The sequence below is a fragment of the Macaca nemestrina genome, chromosome 7 (assembly GCF_043159975.1).
Source record: "Macaca nemestrina isolate mMacNem1 chromosome 7, mMacNem.hap1, whole genome shotgun sequence".
NCBI lineage: Eukaryota > Metazoa > Chordata > Mammalia > Primates > Cercopithecidae > Macaca > Macaca nemestrina.
In genome coordinates, this window is record NC_092131.1 from 73,100,616 (window position 1) to 73,124,969 (window position 24,354).

Genomic DNA, 24,354 nt, shown 5'->3' on the forward strand with positions numbered 1-24,354 from the left:
GAAAAACAAAATTAACAGCCATCTATTGCTGGTGGAAGCTGAAGGAAATGCATAGCAGGTAACACATTTTTATTTAAAGAATATTCTGCCTGAGCACCATTCTGTCTATATAAAAGGATTCAAAAAGTAATCAAATACTCAGCTCGCAACTTCCCTAAATGGCATTTAAGATGTGCTTATCTTGCCAGAGAAAAATTGAAAAAATTATTCAGGTGGGAGTCTTTGGTTAGTTCTAAGCTTTAAAAATCTTTTCTGGCCGGGCGCGGTGGCTCAAGCCTGTAATCCCAGCACTTTGGGAGGCTGAGACCGGCGGATCACGAGGTCAGTAGATCGAGACCATCCTGGCTAACACGGTGAAACCCCGTCTCTACTAAAAAAGACAAAAAACTAGCCAGGCAAGGTGGCGGGCGCCTGTAGTCCCAGCTACTCAGGAGGCTGAGGCAGAAGAATGGCGTGAACCCGGGAGGCGGAGCTTGCAGTGAGCTGAGATCCGGCCACTGCACTCCAGCCTGGGCGACAGAGCGAGACTCCGTCTCAAAAAAAAAAGTCTTTTCTGAACAGAAATGAGAATGTTGTCTGGCCAAAAAAAAAAGATTCAATGGAAAATTCTCCTGAGTGGCTGAATACATTATGGTTTAATACAATATGGTTAAACCATAATGTATTCTATTAATATTTAAAGTTTCCCTCCAGGGCGGAGCTTGCAGTGAGCCGAGATTGCACCACCGCACTCCAGCCTGAGCAACAGAGCAAGACTCTGTCTCAAAAAAAAAAAAAAAAAAAAAAGTTTCCCTCCAAAAATATTATAGTTATTTAAGGGAAATAAAACCACCTGCAAGTTTACTTTATGAATATAATTCTACATTAAGCTACAGCATTAAAAAATAACAAAAAAAAATATGGTGACAGACTAATATTAACATGGGCGTACATAAAAAATAAACCAGATGAAGTCATTTGCAATTCAGGCAGCTATTAAAAAAAATCAGAGAAATAGGCCGGGTGCGGTGGCTCACGCCTGTAATCCCAGCAATTTGGGAGGCCGAAGCGCGCGGATCACGAGGTCAGGAGATCGAGACCATCCTGGCTAACACAGTGAAACCCCATCTCTACTAAAAATAGAAAAAACTTAGCTGGTCGTGGTGGCGGGCAGGCGCCTGTAGTCCCAGCTACTCAGAAGGCTGAGGCAGGAGAATGGCGTGAACCCAGGAGGCGGAGTTTGCAGTGAGTGGAGATGGTGCCACTGCACTCCAACCTGGGCAACAGAGCAAGACTCCATCTCAAAAAAAAAAAAAAATCAGAGAAATAAATTGTAAATTGTATCTCTTTTTGCTAAACACTTAAATAATTATTACTCTATCTCAGTTAATTTAGTCAACATGTATAGTCATATTTCCTAATTATATAAATTCTTCATGAGCTGTATTAGGTTTTTCTGTGAAAATTTTACTTAGAATTCAAGTAAAATGTCCTCTCTCACTTCAGGCTGAATAACATAAAGCTACCAACTGACAGTATAGTAACAGCTCATATTTGCCTAAAAAAATCATTGTACTGTTTTGTTTGTTTTTGTTTTTGTTTTTGAGATAAAGTCTTGATCTGTTGCCCAGGCCGGAGTGCAGTCGCTCGATCTCGGCTCACTGCAACCTCCATCTCCCAGGTTCAAGCAATTCTCCTGCCTCAGCCTCCCGAGTAGCTGGGATTACAGGTGCGCACTACCACGCCCAGCTAATTTTTGTATTTTTAGTAGAGTCGAGGTTTCCCCATGATGGCCAGGCTGGTCTCAAACTCCTGACCTCAGTGATCTGCACACCTCGGCCTCCCAAAGTGCTGGGGTTACAGGCGTGAGCCACCGCACCTGGCCCATTGCACCACTGCACTCTCTTAAATGCATGAAGTACCAAAAGGGATTTTTTTTTTTTGAGACAGAGTCTCACTCTGTGGTCAAGGCTGGAGTACAGTGGGGCGGTCTCTGCTCACTGCAATCTCCACCTCCTGGATTCAAGCCCTTCTCCTGACTCAGCCTCCCAAGCTGGGATTATAGGCTCGTGCCACCAAGCCCAGCTAATTTTTGTATTTTTAGTAGAGATGGGGTTTCAGGGTTTCACCACGTTGGCCAGGCTGGTCTCAAACCCCTGTCCTCAAGTGATCTGCCCACCTCAGCCTCCCAAAGTGCTGGGATTACAGGCGAGAGCCACCATGCCTGGCCCAAAAGAAAAAATAAAATTTTAAAGCTTTAAACTTGATATTTCAAAATTGGAATCACAAAACAAATCAATTTTATAAACTTTAAAATGATACTAAATCTGGGTGCAGGACTAGATTTGTTATTTAAAAAAGAAAATACTAAATAGGAACTATAGAGAAAATTAATTAATTACTTAATTAATTTTGAGATGGCATTTCACTCTTGTTGCCCATGCTGGAGTGCAATGGCTGGATCTCAGCTCACTGCAACCTCCACCTCCTGGCTTCAAGCGATTCTCCTGTTTCAGCCTCCCAAGTGGCTGGGATTACAGGCACCCGCCCCCATGCCTGGCTAATTTTTTGTATTTTTTTTTTTTAGTAGAGATGGGGTTTCACCATGTTGGCTAGGCAGGTCTCAAACTCCTGACCTCAGGTGATCCACCCACCTTGTCCTCCGAAAGTGCTGGGATTACAGGCAAGAGCCACCATGCCTGGCCCCAAAGGGAAAATATAATTTTAAAGCTTTAAAACTGGTATTTCAAAATTGGAGTCATAAAACAAATCAATTTCATAAACTCTAAAATGATACTAAAATATGAATATAGGACTAGATCTTTTTTCCCCCCCCGCCGAGATGGAGTCTCACTCTGTTGCCGGACTGGAGTGCAGTGGCGTGATCTTGGCTCTCTGCAATCTCCAACTCCCGGGTTCAAGCCATTCTCCTGCCATTCATCCACCCACCTCGGCCTCCCAAAGTGCTGGGATTACAGGCATGGAGCACCACGCCCTACCTTTTTTTTTTTTTTTTAAGTGATACTAAATAGGAACTATAGAGAAATTTTTAAAAATAAGTTATGAGGTTTCAATCTCGAATGGAGTTCTCAAATTACCTCAAGCAAACAAAAAAAAAACCTCAAGTAAAATTTCTTGTGCTACTTGCTCTATTTGCTTTATTAATTAATACTACCATATATGTATGTTATTACATAGTTCTTAGTTATTTTTCTTTTCTTTCTTTTTTTTTTTTTGTTTTGAGACAGGGTCTCACTTTGTTGCCCTGGCTGGAGTACAGTAGCATGCTCATGACTCATTGCAGCCTTGAATTCCTGGGCTCAAGCAATCCTCTTGCCTCAGCCCTCCAAAGCAAAGATTATAGGCATGAGGCACTGTGCTCAGCCAAGTCACTTTTCAATGAGTTTTCACAGATATTATCTCATTTAATCTTTAAAAACAGCTACACGTAGGTGAGGCAAGTTATCTCTCTTCTTTGTAATCACGGAACTTTACAATGAAAGTTAAGTCTCTGTCAAAGCAAGGTGACTACTACAGGACACAACCAGAACTAAAAATCAAGTTTCTGACATCTCATGGTACCTCTCAGTAAAGAAAATATAAATAGGTTTCTTATCACCCAGGGATCTGTTGGATTGGGCTTCATAATTCAGGGAAATTCCAATATGCATATACTATATACATGGTCATTAAAGATTTTAAGAGTGGATATAGATATCTATCATAACAGCATGAGGAACTCTGGACCCACTTCCCAGTAAAACTGATGAAATTTACAAATAAATAAACATTTAAAGCCCCTGGAAATGGTCTTAATGGCATATAAATGACTACACATCTATTCAAGAAAATCTATGAAACTTTGGTAAGAAAAGCAAACGTCTGTGGTAACTGAACTAAGACCACTCCCTCTCAGCACCCTCCCAGCAAAGGAAGGCAGAAACTGCACTTCAGACTGGTATGGCCAAGAATACAGGGTTCTCCCTCCCCTCAGCTTCCAGTTGGGTTTTCTTCTCAGGAGGAACAGAATATTAACCAGCACTTCTCATCTATTACTGAGACCAATTTCCAGTTAAGTGTGGTTGACAGGGGGACTCTCTTCTTCCACCAGCCTCCACTCACAGAATGGAGGGTCTACCTTGAGCATGGCACCACTGAGAACACCAGGGCCCTGAGCACCTTTACCTAGTTCATAAAGCAGTGGTTCTACACCAGCAGAGGCAAGTCAAAAATACTTAAAGCTACTAACCCCACTTCCCATAAATGCTCAGCTCCTAAAGTGAAGGTGTTATTCAGACAGAAATGAGCCATTGTCCCCAACCCCAGCTTCAAAACCTTGGCTCAGAGATTGCCGTGAGTGAGAGGCAGAAGGGCGGGGCTGGGGTAGGGGAGCCAGCCAGGACAGGAAACAAAACAGACAACTCCTAATCTCTTCCCAAAGGAACTGACTTCATTTGCAACACACCTAAGAAAAGTCCAAAGCTAAGGGTGTTCTCAAAAACACTGGAGATTGCAGCAAAAGGTACAGTGGTCCCCCTTTATCTGCAGGGGCTGTGTTCCAAGACCTCCCATGGATGACTGAAACTGCGCATAATACTGAACCCTATACTATGTTTTTTCCTATATACACATACCTATGATAAAGTTTAATTTATAGATTAGTCACAGTAAGAGATTAAGAATAGCTAATAATAGAATAATTATCCCAATACACTGTAATAATAGTTACATGAATGTGGTCTCCCAAAATATCATGTTGTACTGTATTCGCTCTTCTTCTGATGGAGGTACCAAGTGTGACAGTATGAGATTTTCTGATGCTACTCAGAATGGTGATCAACTTGAAGTTTATCAATTGTTTATTTCTGGAATGTTCCATTTAATATTTTCAGAGCACAACTGGCCATGGGTAACCACAAAAAGTAAAACCACAAATAAAGGGGGGACTACTGTAACTGGGAGAAGATTCTTAGATTCAATAAAAATACAGGCTAAACTGTAGGCTAGCTAATTTGCAGGAAAGAATAGGAGTGGAGAATAGACTTCACTAAAACAACACAGCAGTCACTAAACAAATAGGTAAATAACAATGACAAGATGTGGGGGTGCAGTACCCGGAGTTGCTATAATATATAATCTAAAATATCTAATTTCCAACAAAAAATTATGAGACATGCAAAGAAACAAAGAAGTATGACCCACACACAGGAAAAAAAAATCAGGCAACAAAAAATACCTGTGAGAGTGACAAGATGCTGGATTTAACAGAAAAAAAAAAAATCAAATAGCTTTCAAAAATGTTTGAAGACCTAAGAAAATAATAAATTAAAAATAAAGGAAGGTATAACAGTATCACATCAAGTAGAGAATATCAAAAAAGAGACAGAAATTATTAAAAACAAAACAAAACCAAAACTGACCAGGCACAGTGGCTCATGCCTGTAATCCTAGCACTTTGGGAGGCCAAGGCAGGTGGATCAAATGAGGTCACGAGTTCCAGACCAGCCTGGCCAACATGGTGAAACCCAATCTCTACTAAAAATACAGAATTTAGCCCGGGAGTGGTGGTAAGCCCAGTTACTCCAGAGGCTAAGGCAGGAGAATCACCTGAATCCAGGAGGCAGAGGTTACAGTGAGCCAAGATCGCACCACTACACTCCAGCCTGGGTGATAAGAGCGAAACTCCATCTTAAAAAAAAAAAAAACAAAACAGCCAGGTGCAGTGGCTCACTCCTGTAATCCTAGCACTTGGGGAGGCCAAGGAAGGTGGATCATTTGAGGTTAGGAGTTCAAGACCAGCTTGGCTGTCTCTACGAAAACCACAAAATTGACGGAGCGTGGTGGCTCATGCCTGTAATCCCAGCACTTTGGGAGGCTGAGGCAGATGGATCACGAGGTCAGGAGTTCGAGACCAGCCTGACCTACATGGTGAAACCCCATCTACTAAAATACAAAAATTAAAAAATACAAAAATCCCAGCTACTCGGGAGGCTGAGGCAGGAGAATCACCTGAACCAGGGAGGCGGAGGTTGCAGCAAGCCGAGATTACACCACTGCACTCCAGCCTGGTGACGAGCGAGACCCAGTCTCAAAAAAAAAAAAGGAAATGCTTCTGTAGAAAATATTCACTTAATCCTAAAGATAACAGTAGAAAAGAAAGGAGCAAAAAGACATGAGACATAGAAAATAAAAGGTAAAATGGCAGAGGTAAATCCAACTAAATCAACATAAAATATGAATGGATTAACAACCAAATCAAAGGACAGAGATTGTCAGATTGGATTAAAAAAACAAGATCCAACTATATGCTGTCTACAAGAGATAATTGAGATTAAAAAGTACAAACAGATTGACAGTAAAAGGGATGGAAGAAGATATACAAAACAAACTATAAGAAAGCTCACACTGGCCAGGTGCGGTGGCTCACACTTATAATCTCAGCACTTTGGGAGGCCGAGGCAGGTGGATCACAGCATCAGGAGATTGAGACCATCCTGGCTAACATGGTGAAACCCCATCTCTACTAAAAATAGAAAACATTAGCTGGATGTGGTGGCACGCACCTGTAATCCCAGCTACTCGGGAGGCTGAGGCAGGAGAAGGGCGTGAACCTGGGAGGCGGAGCTTGCAGTGAGCCGAGATCATGCCACTGCACTTCAGCCTGGGCAACAGAGTGAGACTCCATCTCAAAAAAAAAAAAAAGAAAGAAAGCTCACATGGCAATATCAGTAGCAGACAAAATAGACTTTTTTTTTCTGAGGCAAGATCTTACTCTGTCACCTAGACTGGAGTGTAGTGGTGAGATCACAGTTGACTGCAGCCTCAACCTTCTGGGCTCCAGCGATCCTCCCAACTCAGCTCTCCAAGTAGCTGGGCCCACAGGTATGTGCCACTACGCATGGCTAATTTTTTTATCTTTTGTAGAGACAAGGTCTCACTACATTTCCCAGGCTGGTCTCAAACTCCTGGGCTCAAGAAATCCCTCTGCCTCAGCCTCCCAAAGTGCTGGGATTACAGGCATGAGACACCATGCTGGGCCTAAAATAGACTTTAAAACAAAAAATGTAACTAGAGGTAAAGAAGGACATCTTATAATGATAAAAGGGTCAATCTATCAGGAAGATATGAAATTATAAATACATATGCAGTTATGCAGAGTGCCAAAGTACATGAAACAAATCTGACAGAAAGAGAGGGAGAAATAGACAATTCAACAATCATAGTTAAGACTGCAATATCTCATTTTTAATAATAAATAGCGCATGGGCGCAGCGGCTCACACCTGTAATACCAGCTCTTTGGGAGGCCAAGGTGGGCGGATCATGAGGTCAAGAGATTGAGACCATCCTGGCCAACATGGTGAAACCCCATCTCTATTGAAAATACAAAACTTAGCCAGGCGCACACCTGTAATCTCAGCTACTTGGGAGGCTGAGGCATGAGAATCATTTGAACCTAGGAGACAGAGGTTGCAGTGAGCTGAAATTGTGCCACTGCACTCCAGCCTAGGCAACAAGAGTGAAACTCTGTCTCGAAAAATAACAATAATAAATAGGACAACTGGGCAGACAATCAGCAAGGAAACAGAAGCTTGAACAATACTATAAAATCAATTAGACCTCACAGACACCTACAGAACAACACTTTCAACAACAGAATATACATTCTTCTCAAGTACATATGGAACATTCTCTAAGACAGACCACCCACTAGGCAGGCTATAAAACAAAGGTCAGTAAATTTAAAGGGCCAAATAATATAAAGTATGTTCTCTGATCAGAATGGAGTGAAATCAGAAACCAATAAAAGAAAAAAAAATAGACAAACTCACAAATATGTGGGAAGTAAACAACATACTTCTAAATAACCAATGGGTCAAGGAAGAAAATCAAAAGGAAAAAAAAGAAAATACTTTAAATAAAAATGAAGGTATAGGCCGGGCACAGTGGCTCACGTCTGTAATCCCAGCACTTTGCGAGGCCAAGGCATGCAGATCACCTAAGGTCAGGAGTTTGAGACCAGCCTGGCCAATATGGTGAAACCCTGTCTCTACTAAAAATACAAAAAATTAACTTGGCATGGTGGCATGCGTCTGTAATCCCAACTACTCAGGAAGCTGAGGCAGGAGAATTGCTTGAACCCAGGAGGCAGAGGTTGCAGTGAACCAAGACCATGCCAGGGCACTCCAGCCTGGGCGACAGAGTGAGACTCTGTCTCAAAAAAAGAAGATATAACATACAAAAACTTATGGGAAGCAGGGCATGGTGATGCACATCTGTAAACCTTGCTACTTGTGAGGCTGAAGCAGGAGGATCGCTTGAGCCCATGAGTTCGAAGCCAGCCTAGGCAATATAGCAGAACCCCATTTGTAAACAAGAATAACAAAAATTTATGGAATAAAACTAAGGCAGTACTTAAAGGGAAACTTGTATTTGTAAACGCCCAATTAAGAAAGAACAATAACCTAGACTTCTGCCCTGGGACACTAGAAAATGAAATACAAACTACACCTAAAGCAAACAGAAGGAAGGAAATAATACAGGCAGGAGCAGAAATTAATACAGAATAGAAAACCAACAATCATGAAACCAAAAGGTGGTTCTCAGAAAAGATCAACAAAATTGGCAAACCTTTAGCTAGATTGACCAAAAAGAAAGAGGAAATACCCAAAATTACTAGAATCTAAAAAGAAAAGGAAAATGAACCTTATGAAAAATAAAAAGTATCATAACAAAATACTACTATATGCCAATAAATTAGATAACAGATAAAATGGACAAATTCCTAGAAAGACACAAACTCATACACAACTGACTCAAGAAGAAAACAATCTTAATAGCCCTATAGCAAGTGAAGAGACTGAATTAGCAATCAAAAAAACTACCCACAAAGAAAAGTCAAGGAGGCTTCACAGCTGAAGTCTTGTGAACATTTAAAAAATAATTAAGGCTGGGCACGGTAGCTCACACCTGTAATCCTAGCACTTTGGGAGGCTGAGGCGGGCGATCATTTGAGGTCAGGAATTCAAGACCAGCCTGACCAACATATTGAAACCCCATCTCTACTAAAAATACAAAAAAAAGTAGCCAGATGTTGTGGCATGTGCCTGTTGTCCCAGCTACATGGTAGCCTGAAGCAGGAGAATTGCCTGAACCCAGAAGGCGGAGGTTGCAGTGAGCCAAAATCTCACCACTGCACTCCAGCCTGGGTCACAGAGCGAGACTCTATCTCAAAAAATAAAAATAAAAAAATAAAAAATAAAAAATAATTGGCCAGGCGCAGTGACTCACGCCTGTAATCCCAGCACTTTGAGAAGCTAAGGTGGACAGATCACTTGAGGTCAAGAAAGACCGGCCTGGCCAACATAGTGAAAACATGTCTCTACTAAAAATACAAAATTTAGCTGGGTGTGGTGGGGCGTTCCTATAGTCCCAGCTACTCGGGAGGCTGAGGCAGGAGAATTGCCTGAACCGGGGTGGCAGAGGTTTCAGTGAGCCGAGATCGCGCCACTGCACTCCAGCCTGGGTGACAAAGTCAGACTCCATCTCAAAAAATAAAAATAAAACAAACAAATAAATAAATAACCTAATCAAAATAAGCAAAGGAAGATATACAAACGACCAATATGAAAGGATGCTCAACATCAATGACCATCAAGGAAATGTAAATCAAAACCACAATGAAATAACACATTCACTAGGATTACTAAAATCAAGAAGATACATAGCCCAAGGCACAAGAGAACAAAAAAATAAAAAGACACATAATAACAAGTGATGTTGAATATGTGGAGAAACCATTATCCTTACACACTGCTGGTAGGAATTTAAAATAGTGTAGCCACTTTGGAAAACAGTCTGGCAGTTCCGCAAATATTTAAACATAGTCAGAGCTGGGTGTAGCGGCTCATGCCTGTAATCCCAGCACTTTGGCAGGCTGAGGCAGGAGTTCCAGACCAGCTTAACCACATGGTGAAACTGCATCTCTACTAAAAAAATACAAAAATTAGCCAGGCATGGAGGTATATGCCTGCAATCCCTCCTACTTGGAAGGCTGAGGTACGAGAACTGCTTAAACCCAGGAGGCAGAGGCTTCCATGAGCCACGACTGTGCCACTGCACTCCAGCCTGAGTGACAGAGATCCTGTCTCAAAAAAAAAAAAAAAAAAAAAAAGTTATCACATGACCCAGCAATTCTAGTCCTAGTTATGTACCCCTAAAAAATGAAAATATACATCCACACAAAACCCAGTACAAGACTGTTCATAGCAGCATTACTCATAATAACTCATAAAAGGCAGAAACAAGCCAGGCACAGTGGCTCACACCTATAATCCCAGCACTTTGGGAGGCCAAAGTGGGTGGATCACTTGAGGTCAGGAGTTCGAGACCAGCCTGACCAACATGGTGAAACCCTGTCTCTACTAAAAGTACAAAAAATTAGCCAGGCATGGTGGCAGGTGCCTGTAATCCCAGCTACTCGTAGGGAGGCTGAGGTAGGAGAATCACTTGAACCTGGGAGGCGGAGGCTGCAGTGAGCCAAGATCATGCCACTGCACTCCAGCCTGGGCAACAGAGTCAGACTTGTCTCAAAAAAAAGGCGAAAACAACCTAAATGTCCAATAGCAACAAATGGATAAATAAAATGTATAATATATCCATATAATGGATTACTTGACCATAAAAAGGAATGAAGTACTGACACATACTATAATATAAATGAACCTTAAAAACATTATAAGTAAGAGACCACAGATGAGTCCATTCATATAAAGTAGGAAAATCTATGGACAGAAAGTAGATTAGTGGTGGCAGGTGGGATGGAGGGATAAGGGGTGATAGCTAAAAGGTATGTGGTTTCTTTTTATTTACTTATCTTTCACTTATTCTGATTAGGAACCTCAAGTTTCCTTTTGAGGTGGTGTAAATTTACTAAAATTGACTATGGCAACGGTTGTGCTATATTTATCCACACATAATTAATCTGTGAATAATTAAAATCACTACATTGTAAAATATAAATGGTTGAATTATATAGTATGTAAACTGTATCTCAATAAAGGTTTAAAAAAGGTCTTTAGTAAAGTAATAGATACATTCTTTTTATAACTGTGTTTATTCTGCTTCTATGTAAATATAGGCCACCTTTTGAGACAATGACTTTTAAAAACATAAGCAAATACACACAAATATATATAAACATGAATTAACCCTTCAAAGTAATTAAAAAGAAGACATTTATTCCAACAATTCTTCCATTGCATGAAATACCTCTTTAATATTCTACCTGCATTTGGAATTACCTTCAGAGTATACTGTACAATCCTTTGAATTTTTTTGTGTAGAAAATCTGCTTCTTTTTTTTTTTTTTTTTGAGATGGAGTTTCACTCTTGTTGACCAGGCTGGAGTACAATGGTACAATCTCGGCTCACTGCAAACTCTGCTTCCCGGGTTGAAGCGATTCTCCTGCCTCAGCCTCCGGAGTAGCTGGGATTACAGGTGGCTGCCATCACGCCTGCCTAATTTTTTACATTTTTAGTAGAAACAGGGTTTCACCATGTTGGTCAGGCTGGTCTTGAACTGCTGACCTCAGGTGATCCACCCACCTTGGCCTCCCAAAGTGCTGCCATTACAGGCGTGAGCCACTGCTCCTGGCCTGCTGATCATTTTTTATTTTGTATTTATTTTTTATTTTTGAGACCAAGTTTCGCTCTTGTTGCCCAGGCTGGAGTGCAATGGCGCGATCTTGGCTCACTGCAACCTCCGCCTCCCGGGTTCAAGCGATTCTTCTGCCTGAGCCTCCCAAGTAGCTGGGATTACAGGCATGTGCCACCAGGCCTGGCTAATTTTTTTGTATTTTTAATAGAGATGGGGTTTCTCCATGTTGGTCAGGCTGGTCTTGAACTCCCGACCTCAGGTGATCTGCCCGACTCGGCCTCCCAAAGCGCTAGGATTATAGGCATGAGCCACCGCGCCAGGCATGATTTTCTAACAGCCAAATATTTAAAGCCAAATCTGATGAAAATGAATAACATTTTTAAAGTCAAATATAAATAATTCTCTATGCTGTTACTATGCTTAATTTTCTTTATAGCACTTTTCTTAGCCTGGTAATTATAGTACGTATTTATTTATTGCCTGTCTTCTCACTAGTAAATGAGAGCAGAAATTTATATCACTCACTGCTATATCACCGGCGCCTAAAATAGTACCTGTTAGAAAGTCAGTAAATATGTGATTACCTGGACTCTCAAAATAATTACTCGAAGGGTATTTCTTTATAAACAAATAAAAATTTCTTTATAAATATATAGCTAGTCTCATAATTTTATAGTCACATCTGGCATAATTTAGAAATTCTCCAAGTCAGTTGATAAGGCACACAAAGTTCAGAAAGGTATATTCCTATCTTCCAATCAAAACTTGAGGCAAAATTTTGTTTTGTTTTGTTTTGTTTTTGTTGCCCAGGCTGGAGTGCAGTGGCGTGACCTCGGTTCACTGCAAGCTCCGCCTCCCAGGTTCATGCCATTCTCCTGTTAAGGCAATATTTTAAAAAGCTGACAACTCCCTAAGTTTTGGGTGGAAATTATCATGGTAGTACAGTCCTTAAATCAAAGGAACTGGGATTCAAGCACTCAATTTAGTAAGATAAATATTTTTTTGAGACAGAGTCTCGCTCTGTCCCCCAGGCTGGCGTGCAATGATGCGATATTGGTTCACTGCAACCTCCACCTCCCAGATTCAAGTAATTCTCCTGCCTCTGCCTCCCAAGTAGCTGGGATTACAGATGTCCGCCAATACGTCCAGCTATTTTTTTGTATTTTTAGTAGAGATGGCATTTTGCCATGGTGGCCAGGCTGTTCTCAAACTCCTGACCTCAGGTGATCCACCAGCCTCGACCTCCCAAAGTGCTGGGATTACAGGTGTCAGCCATTACGCCCAGCTGATCAATCTTAAATCTACCCATATTAACAAAGTACTCTGACACTGAAAAACAAGCTGTTTCAGGCTACTGAAATGCTGGAAATATTTCCATCCATATCATGTAAAAATATTATTTTCTATCAAAATCACCATACATAATTTTATAATATAGTTGATTTAAACCTCAAAAGGTCCCTTCCACTCAATGTTTAGGGAAAAAAAATAAATCAAACAAAGCCCACTGAGGAAAGAATCATCAATATCAAACCTACCGGATCAACAGAAGGCAAAACATCTTTCTTCTCCAGGCCATCAACTTCATCTTCATCTGTGCTGTATTCTTCCATCGTTTCGCCACTAACAAAGTGGATGACTCTCCTTGGGACTTTCTTCTTTTTTCCTATGACTCCCAGTTCTACATTTTCAAAGCCTCTTTCGTTACTCATCTATATCAACAATATTTTAAGAAAATGAGAGTTTCAAGTGAGATTAATTTTCTTTCATTACATGTGAAAAACTTTTGGTAAGTTTATTGTAGTAAAGAAACAAACAAATCTTTAAGCAGTTTTGGTTTGTTTTGAGACAGGGTCTCACTCTGTTGCCCAGGCTGGAGTACAGTGGCGAGACTATGGCAGACCAAATAAAACCCATTTGTAAACCAAATCTGGAAAGCAGATTATCAGTGTTCTATCTCTGAACTTCCAGATGTCTTGGCCAGTAATACATATGTAACAAAAGAGATTTCTGATAGTAAAAAGATTTCACAAGTTCTTAAAACTATAGTAGTCTGTGGAATTTTTTTTTCTCCCAGACAGGGTCTGGCAGTTGCCTAGGCTAGAGTGCAGTGGTGTAATCATGGCTCACTGCAATCTCAAATTCCTGGCCTCAGGTGATCCTTCCATGTTCACCTCCTGAGTACCTGGGACTATAGGAGTGTACCACCACACTTGGCTACTTTTTTTTTCTACAGAGACAGTGTCTGGCTATGTTGCCCAGGTTGGTCTCCAACTACTGGCCTTAAGCAATCCTCCCACCTCAGCCTCCCGAAGTTTTAGGATTACAGGCATGAGTAACTGTGCCTGAGCTGGAATTCTAATACAAATTTTACTCCTATATATTTATACTATATATATATGTGTGTGTGTGTATATGTGTATATATGTATATGTGTGTGTGTGTGTGTATATATATATATAGTGGGAAATGGTGAAGACCTTCTTTTCATTATCCTCTTGCCTCAAGTTTAAACTCCTAAGAAAACTGCCTGAAGTTTAAACTTCCAGATTTCAAAAAGGTACACTACACGCAATTGTGAAGAAAACTCTGGCAACAGTGGTTACCCCATGGATAGAAACTAAGATGGGGGAGAAGGAGCAGGCAAGGGAGTAGTCAAAGGAGGGCTTTTATTCTTTTTGCATATACAGGACTACAGTACTGTCATGATTAGAGTCTACGTTCATAGAATTCTCTAGGATAGTCCAGAGTATACACATTTTGTTCTCTATAAAGATTCTTATGGTTATAAGCAAACATAATTTAAACCCATGACTACTGTTCAACCACTGGAAAAGCTCTTTGAATAGCTGTTGCAAAGAAAGGATTATACTGATAAAAATAGTGAACTCGTACTGCCCAGTTATGCAAGTATAAGCTACTTTATTTTTATACATTGTTTTCTCTTAAGAAAGGACTTAAGAGAAATTTTTATACATTAAGAAAGTCCTTTCTAGGAAGGACTTCTAAGGTCCTTCTTAGAAAACAGGTATGATTCTTCTCTGCCTTTTACCTCCCAAAGCTAAGTTTAGTAGCCAGGATCTGAACTGCAGATCATGAAAATTTGGTAACAGGCCAGGCGTGGTAGCTCACACCTGTAATCCCAGCACTTTTGGAGGCTGAGGCAGGAGGATCACACGAGGTCAGGAGTTCCAGACCAGGCTGGCCAACATGGCAAAACCCCACCTTTACTAAAAATACAAAAATCAGCTAGGCATGGTGGTACACATCTGTAATTCCAGCTACTTGGGAGGCTGAGGCATGAGAATCACTTGAACCCAGGAGGTGGAGGCTACAGTGAGCCGAGATCGCACCACTGCACTCCAGCCTGGGCAACAAAGTCAGACTCTCAAAAAAAATAAAAATAAGGCTGGATGCTGTGACTCAGGTCTATAATGGCAGCAATTTGGAGGGCTAAGGCAGGTGGATAACCTGATGTCAGGAGTTGGAGACCAGCCTGGCCAACATGGTGAAACCCTGTCTCCACTAAAAAAGCAAAAATTAGCTGGGCATGGTGGCACGCACCTGTAGTCCCAGCTACTCGGGAAGCTGAGGAAGGAGAATCACTTGAACCCAGGAGGTGGAGGTCATAGTGAGCTGAGATTGTGCCACTGCACTCCAGTCTGGGTGACAGAGCAAGACTCCATCTCAAAAAATAAAAATAATAAATAAACTATCTGAAAAAATAAAATTTGGTAACATAGCCTATCTATGTATTAACATGGAAAAAAGTCACAATTCTCTCTAGCCTGTCCTGAGGGTTCAAACAAATCCCAGCCCTTAACAAGGGAAGATCAGGCCATTTATTGTGTCCATGAAAAAAATAAACAAGTAGTTCACCCAGGACACCTTTCTTCTACCCACCCCCAACCCCCACCAGTTCCCAGGCACTGATAGCCATCCCTACCCAGTCTCATGTTTCCCCTTGAGATAAAATTTGGCTATGGTTGTCCTGACATCAACGTTTCCTTTTGGACCATGACTCTGCTTTTTGGATCCCTTAATTTCCTATGCAAAGGAAAGATAGATGAGCTAAGTTACATCTCCAGTCATCCTACTAACTGGATGGATCTAATGTCAATGCAACAGCTCCAGTCAGTGAATAGAGAGCTCAGATCCTTCACAATATAACACCATGCCCCACCCTATCCCATCCCCAGGACAGAAGAGGCTTCTCACTGTTCCCTCTAGCAATCTCTCATTGGCTTAATTTTTTCCTTCTATGACACAGGCAAAGGAAAGGATGTCAGTGCTCAAAAAGCTTCAGATTTTAGAGTATTTCAGATTAGGGATAATGATTCCAACCTCTACGTGGGAGGTGGGGGTGGAGAGCAATGAAGGAAGCACTAACAGGTAAAACGAACCAGAAAATCATTTGGTACAAAATTCCCAATAATTATATTTTTAAAATATTTTTCTTTTTTTTTATTTTTCAAACATCAACTTGAACCAGAAATCCAATAATTACAAATAATAGTTACATCGTGGCTGGGCACGGTGGCTCACACCTGTAATCCCAGCACTTTGGGAGACCAAGGCGAGCAGACAACTTGAGGTCAGGAGTGAGACCACCCTGGCTAACATGGTGAAACCCCATGTCTACTAAAAAAAATAAAAAATTAGCCGGGCGTGGTGGAGCGTGCCTACAATCCCAGCTACACAGGAGGCTGAGGCAGGAGAATCACTTGAACCTCGGAGGCGGAGGTTGCAGTGAGCCAAGATCCCGCCACACACTTCACCCTGAGCAACAGAGTGAAATTCTGTCTCAAAAAACAAAAAAAGTTACACTGTGAATTTTCCAAATGCTTCATTTTATAAATCTGCAAGTAAGAAAAATTTCACTGCCAATTATGCAAATTCCATAATGAACTCCAAAGATCTGAAAGATAGTTTCATAACACCAGGAAATTATGAGGTACCATGTCAATTACCATTTTACTCCATTTTATAGTTAACCAAACTATAAATGTGCTTATCTTTATTCTCAGGATCTGTTTTTTTCTTTTTTGAAAAGGGGTCTTGCTCTGTCATCCAGGCTGGAGTGCAGTGGCATGATCTTGGCTCAGTGCAACCTCTACCTCCTGGGTTTCAGTGATTCTCCTGCCTCAGCCTCCCAAGTAGCTGGGTCTACAGGTGTGAGCCACAATGCCCAGCTAATTTTTGTATAGTAGAGATGGGGGTTTCATCATGTTAGCCAGGCTAGTCTCCAACTCCTGACCTCAAGTGATCCACTCACCTCAGCCTTCCAAAGTGCTGGGATTATAGGCGTGAGCCACCCCACCCAGCCCAGGATCTGGTTTTAATGGCAATTTTTTTTTATATACTCCCACGGCACCCAGACTTCTTTAAAACACATACTAGACTTGGAATTTATTCTTTGTCATCTTCCCCAAGTAGGCTATTAGCAACATGGGGGGTAGGTACTGCTATATCTTTCAGCCTAGAGTTCCTGGCACATTAACAGGAACTTGGTAACAGAGGTGCTTGGTAACAGAGGTGCCAAATAAATCAATCACTGAGTGGTACTGAAATTTTAACTCTTTTAAAAACACTGAGGCTGAGATTCTGATTAAAAGTCTATTCAGAGAAGCTGCTGGATAGAATGTCACAACAGAAGGCCAGGCGCAGTGGCTCATGTCTGTAATCCCAGCACTTTGGGAGGCCGAGGCGGCAGGTGAATCCGAGGTCAGGAGTTCAAGACCAGCCTGACCAAGATGGTGAAACCCCCACCTCCACTAAAAATACAAAAATTAGCCGGACGTGGTGGCATGCGCCTGTAATCCCAGCTACTCAGGAGGCTGAGGCAGGAGAATTGCATGAACCCGGGAGGCAGAGGTCTCAGTGAGTCGAGATCACGCCACTGCACTCCAGCCTGGGCCACAGAGTGAGACTCCGTCTTAAAAACAAAAAAAAAAAAACATAAAAAGAATGTCACAACAGGTACTGGATGGCTTGTTTGGAGGCCTAATTCTAGATCCTGTCTCCTATCTCTTACTCCCTTTCCCTACATTGCACTAGGGATTTCTCAGTTCTGCCAAACTTGGGAAGACAGCGGCCTCTCCCTCCCCTGAGATGTCCACTTCACTGGCTTCTTCCCTCTTACTGTGCTCAACCCCCTGGGCATAGAACTGGAGTTCCCAAAGATGATTCTGATTCAGGAATGTGAATCCAAAAGCACAAAGGGCAAATGAGAAAACGGAACTCATTGGTGTTTAACGAGAAATAAGAGATATGTAATATTTAATAATATATATAAGAAATATATAATATTGAATGATAAAATTCCAGAGAGACTACACCAAAACTTAATAATTACCTTTGGGGAATGTCAACATGAAGAAAGGGTGGTGGTGGGGTATTCTTGTGCATTTTTATCTTTTGTTCTACAGCCTTCTTTACTGTTTAAGTAGTTATTTGTTAACCAAGAATGTGAAAACAACATAATATCACTAACCCAAATCCAAGAGCCTCTCACTTCAAACAACACTTAGCTGGTACGTAAGTACACGTGTGTTTACTTTGCTATTAGATCCAGGGTGGAGGTAGTGATTTAAAAAAAAACAATTCTAGTAACAACAGGAAAAATCAAACTGAAAAACATACGAAGCGTCGTGGACTCAAAGGTTAAGTGTACTCGCCAACAACAGGTCTCAACTCAACTGAAAATGACGTGGCTTCCTTATCAATTCATGTTTTCCCCTGAATCCCTTCTTAAGTAGGAGGGAAGAAACAAATTCCATGTAGAGTCTTGTGGGAAAGTTGTGTTTTTTGTTTTGGGTTTTTTTTTTTTTAGTTTTTTATTTAAGAGATGGGTTCTTGCTCTGTTGCCCAGGCTGGATAAGCTTTTGTTAATGCAAACGACATCTTATACTAGAAGAGACACACAGAGATATACTCACAGTTTGGGGGAAATGTCTTACTAACATTCAGGTACTTAGTCTCAAAAGCGAAGCTACTGAAAAAACTTCATACTCATGGAGGATGGGAAGAGTTACATACATGAGCAACTCAAGGTTTTGTTTTGTTTTTTTTTTTGAGACGGAGTCTTAGCTCTGTTTCCAGGCTGGAGTGCAGTGGCGGGATCTCACCTCACTGCAACCTCCACCTCCAGGGTTCAAGCGATTCTCCTGCCTCAGCCTCCCGAGTAGCTGGGACTACAGGCAAGCGCCATCACGCCAGGCTAATTTTTGTATTTTTAGTACAGGCAGGGTTTCACCATGTTGGCCAGACTGGTCTCAAACTGACCTCAGGTGATCCACCTGCCTCAGCCTCCCAAAGTGTCTTTTTGTCTAACACTGAAAAGTTGAAGACTTAACTCTCTAAACCAGCGCTAGCCACATGTGGCTAATGTGCACTTGAAATGTGGTCAGCCAGAACTGCGATACGTGTAAAATGTACCCAGGATTTAAAAGACTTAGAAAACCCTCCAAAACAGAATGCAAATACTTCATTAGTAACTTTCTTTTTTTTTTTTTTTTTTTTTTTTTTTTTTTTTTGAGACGGAGTCTCGCTCTGTCGCCCAGGCTGGAGTGCAGTGCCCACATCTCAGCTCACTGCAAGCTCCGCCTCCCGGGTTTACGCCATTCTCCTGCCTCAGCCTCCCTGAGTAGCTGGGACTACAGGCACCCGCCACCTCTCCCGGCTAGTGTTTTGTATTTTTTAGTAGAGACGGGGTTTCACCGTGTTAGCCAGGATGGTCTCGATCTCCTGACCTCGTGATCCACCCATCTCGGCCTCCCAAAGTGCTGGGATTACAGGCTTGAGCCACCGCGCGCGGCCCATTAGTAACTTTCATAGGGGCCAGGCGCGGTGGCTCACGCCTGTAATCCCAGCACTTTGGGAGTCCGAGGCGGGCGGATCACAAGGTCAGGAGATCGAGACCATCCTGGCTAACACGGTGAAACCACGTCTCTACTAAAACTACAAAAAAGTTAGCCGGGCGAGGTGGCGGGCGCCTGTAGTCCCAGCTGCTCCGGAGGCTGAGGCAGAAGAATGGCGTAAACCCGGGAGGCTGAGCTTGCAATGAGCCGAGATCGCGCCACTGCACTTCAGCCCGGGAGAGTGTGAGACTCCGTCTCAAAAAATAAATAAATAAATAAATAACTTTCATAGTAATTATAGCTTGAAATTTTTGATAAATTAGATTAAGATATGCTATTAAAATTATTATCATCGGTTTCACTTTTTTTAAAACGTGGCTACTGGAAAATTTGAAATCACAATTTTCAACGCAGCTTGCATTCTATTTCTGTTGGACAGCGCAGCACGGAGCCTCAGTTGCCTCGGGGGTGAAATGGGGATAACACCCACCTCGAGCGGTTACTGTAAGAATTCAGTGAATTAAGGCCGGTAAACGTTTGGCATATGCCAAGCAAAGGGCAGATGCCAAGGCAGGCGCTCGCACTAGAAGAGACTGAGAAGTGGTTGAAGCCGCCCTCACCTGGCTTCCAGCTACTGCAAGGACGGCCTTTGGGGGACACGCCTTCCTTCTTCCTCAGGTAGACCAGAAGCTGGACTATCACCCCCGGAACCCAAGGCCGCCCCAGAGTCTGCTGTGCTGCCAGCCAAGTGGTTGGTGAGTGAGTGGGAGGCCGCTCCTTCCCACAAGCTGTCTCACTGAGCAGAAACAGGGGTGCAGGGAGGAGGAACTCCAAAACGGGGGCGGCCTGCTCGGAGGACGGCCGGGCAGGCCAAAAGAGCGGCCCGCGGAGAAGGCAAGGAGGCAGCTCGGCTCCCTGGACGCCAGCGTCGGCGGCCCCACCTACCTGCCCCGCAGATTCCCCAAAAGCCGCGGCGGCCGCAACTCCCGAAGGTGCGACGGCTTCTCGTTCCACACGGCCCACTGGCTCCTGGTCCATCGTCGTTGCCACCACAGGGCTGCTGGCGCTGGCGAGAAAGAGGGTAATGGCCGATAAGCCCACTTCCATCCTCGGCCTCCCCGCCCAGTCGCTGGCCGAGCCCGGCTGTCGGGAACTGGCACTCACCGCAGCGCCCGCCTCGCGCCGCGCCCAGCCAAGTCTCTGGGAAAGGTACTAGCGGGCCTTGAGGGGTGGGGCCGGCCTGAGGGGCGTGGCCGGCCCGCGCCTCGCCTAGCCTGCCCGGCCTCGCACCCCGAGACCAGGCCGACTGCAGTCTGGGAGGCGCAACTACCGGCTCGCGCGGGGCGGGGCGGGGCTTTGCGAGGCGTCGCTTCCGGCCAAGCACGCATCCCGAGCTCGTGGGTCCCCGCCTGGCACCGCCTGTGACGTCATTCCTGGTACGTGTACCTGAAGCCTGGCGTCTGGACCTTGGCGCAGCCCCCCAGCAGCTGCGTCCGGGGCAGTCACCCCGGCAGGACCTCGGTTTCTTTATTTGTAAAATGAGGACAGCTGTGTCGTACTTCAAAAGCTAGTGATCGGATGTGGTTGCTGAAAATGTAAAATGTACGGCTTGTGCTGCACTTTCCATTCCTAACGTGGGTGACAGTCCAGCCAAAATACCCTCAAAGAAGAGCCCCAGGCGTGATTTTTGCTTATTCTTGTCTGAAATACTTAAGTATAACTGTAGAAAATGTTAAGTGAAAAGACCTGAAGGAGAGCAAAGGGCAGTAGTAAGCTTCCATCTTGACAAACGTAAGGAGTGTTATCTGTGTCTTAAAGTCGTGTGCATCCCAGATTTTTTCCGTCTTTCTCAATGTTCAACCAAAGTAAAAAATCATGCAATTACTGCACGACTTCAACATCAAACAAGTCTGAGGTTCTGCAGGTACATGGTTTATTGTTGTTTTAGCATGACCATTTTCACACATACGTGGGGGTCAAAACCAAAACATATATTATTTTGGCTATGGGAGCCTTCATTTGATACTTTAAATTCCATTTTCATACCAGTCTTAATTCAGAAATGCTCCCTAGTTATATGACCTCATAAATGTTTTTCATCATAGCAACAGCAGGCCCAAATATTAAATATTGCTCTCTCTTCTGTGCCAAAGTTCGTCTCCTTATCCTCTGCCTAATGTTCTTGTACACTTCCTATCCTTTGTATAACTAGAACCTAAAAACAAAAACAAAAATTTTTAAAACAATCATTTGAAAACCATCTACACTTTAAAAACTAGTTGGAAATGCATAATGCTCTGTATCCTGGTAACAAAATCAAGTTAGGTTGCTGCTGAAGTAAACAAGTTAGTGCATGATCTGACTGTATGGTGTCATTAGCAGGGAGTTGAGACAATCCAAAACAGCAAAACCAAATTCGGCCATAAATTGAAAACAAAAAGAACCAATTGTTAAGACTTCATGAATTGGCATTCATAAACAACACAATTCTGCATTATATGTATTCAAAATCTCTTCCTTCTTACTGGCAAGCAGGGCAGTCAACCATCTTTACTACTAAAAATTTGGGGAATATTTATAAATGCATGATTTTATTTTCCAAAATGGCAATTAAATATCAAATTACAATTTTCTTTTTCTTTTTTTTTGAAACGGAGTCTCGTCCACACTGGAGTGCAATGGTGCAATCTTGGCGCACCGCAACATCCGCTTCCCGGGTTCATGCAATTCTCCTGCCTCAGCCTCCCGAGTAGCTGGGATTACAGGTGTGCACTACCACGCCTGGCTAATTTTTGTATTGTTAGTAGACCCGGGGTTTCACCATGTTGGCCAGGCTAGTCTCGAACTTCCGACCTCACATGATCCACCCACCTCAGCCTCCCAAGTGCTGGGATTACAGGCGTGAGCCACCATGCCCGGCCTCAAATTACAATTTTCATTGCCGAAGCAGAATATATTTTCACAGTTTACAAATGTATTTCTTCATTTACTGAAAATTCAAAGTACAACTGATATTCTAACATGAACTGGAAGTATTTCCTAAAAAGTTATTTTTAACACAAATATGCAATTGAAGAGCAGTTTATTACAAATCAACAACTCAAAGCAACATAAAAGCATAGAAATTCTAATAGTTTTATTTTGGGCATTTATATTTTTGTCATTATTTCCAAACTGTTATAGCTCAACTAAAAGTAGGCACCAAGGCAATGTGCCAAGTTTTTCCTTCTTTCACTTTGTAACATAAATTGTATTGTAGCACTATGACAAAAATAAATTCAAGTATTATAATTTATCTACTTGAAAACATAATGTGGTCTAAATTTATCATTTAATGATACATATAGAGCTAAAAAGGTAAATTTGGATTGAACCATTTCTGCTTAAGGCTGGGAAAATAAATCTGAATAAAATTTGATAACCAGGAATGTTCATCAAATAATCAAGACATTCTTAGGGTTTTAACATAGCCACATATATATATTTTGATAGAGAATATTTTGTAAGTTATCCGTCAAACAGGACAATATATTTTCATCAAAAATAATGCACAAGAAAAAAAGGTGATAAAAATAAAAATGCATTTTAGGTTGAGTCTAAGCATAAAGAAAAAGTTTGTTTTTTTTTTGAGACAGGACCTTACTGTATCACCCAGGCTGGAGTGCAGTGGCACAATTACGGCTCACTGCAGACTCAGATGATCCTCCCACCTCAGCCTCCTGAGTAGCTGACATGCACCATCACAGCTGGCTAATTTTTGTATTTTTTGTAGAGGTGAGGTTTCGCCATGTTGCCGAGGCTAAAGAAGTTATTAAAATCATGGTAGTGATTTCACTTATGGAGCACAATATGCCAGGTACTTTGCTTTCCTTGTATTAACTCTTATTCCTCACAACAATTCTGAGACATTACTGTAACTACCAACATGTTACAGATGAGGAAACAAAGTCTCAGAGAGGTTAAGCAACTTGCTCCAGTGACACAGCTGGTAAGCAGCAGAGCCAGGATTGAAACCCAGGCAGTATGATTCCACCACCTACACATTTAGCCATTCCACCCCATTGAGAATGAAAACGTCAAAAAATACAAGGCCAGTAAGTGTTAGGAAGGCAAGAAATTTCTACACCAAAGGTGAGTATGTTATTTGGAAAGATTTGGATGGAAATGAGTCAAGTATGTTTTTTTTTTAAAGTCTGTTAGTGGCTGGGCGCAGTGGCTCAAGCTTGTAATCCCAGCACTTTGGGAGGCTGAGACGGGCGGATCACGAGGTCAGGAGATCGAGACCATCCTGGTTAACACGGTGAAACCCCGTCTCTACTAAAAAATACAAAAAACTAGCCCGGTGAGGTGGCGGGCGCGTGTAGTCCCAGCTACTCAGGGAGGCTGAGGCAGGAGAATGGCGTAAAACCCGGGAGACAGAGCTTGCAGTGAGCTGAGATCTGGCCACTGCACTCCAGCCTGGGCGACAGAGCAAGGCTCTGTCTCAAAAAAAAAAAAGTCTGTTAGTAAGCTTTAAAGCTCTATATGTAAGAAGCAGATGAAAATACCACGTGAATTTTTAGATTTGATGTTATGTAAGCTTTTTGTTTTATTTATTAAAATTTGGTCAGGTTTTGTGTTTGTGTGTGTGTGGTGAGAATATACCAATGATATCTACCAAAATATTTTTTTAGACAGTCTCACTGTCACCCAGGCTGGAGTGCAGTGGCGTGCTCTTGGTTCACTGCAGCCTCAGTCTCCTAGGCTCAAGTGATTCTCCCACCTCAGATCCGAAGCTGGGATTACAGGCACACATCACCACACCTTGCTAATTTTTGCATTTTTACTAGAAACGGGGTTGCACCATGTTGGCCAGGCT

General features: G+C 42.4%; 1 protein-coding gene across 3 annotated transcripts in view; it reads right to left on the minus strand.

Moving 5' to 3' along the window:
• LOC105477965 (signal recognition particle subunit SRP54) overlaps positions 1 to 24,354 on the minus strand; it is a 98,663-nt gene that overhangs the window by 18,509 nt on the left and 55,800 nt on the right. Inside the window, exons 1-3 of one of the 3 annotated variants that reach the window (XM_011734878.3) lie at positions 20,661 to 20,818; positions 20,442 to 20,562; positions 13,176 to 13,349 (exon numbers count right to left, since the gene is read on the minus strand). The exons of 1 other annotated variant lie outside the window; for it this stretch is intronic. In XM_011734878.3, the coding sequence (XP_011733180.2) occupies positions 13,176 to 13,349; positions 20,442 to 20,534 (267 nt within the window). In that variant the 5' untranslated portion in view covers positions 20,535 to 20,562; positions 20,661 to 20,818. One more of the 3 variants, XM_011734879.3, reaches the window with a different exon arrangement.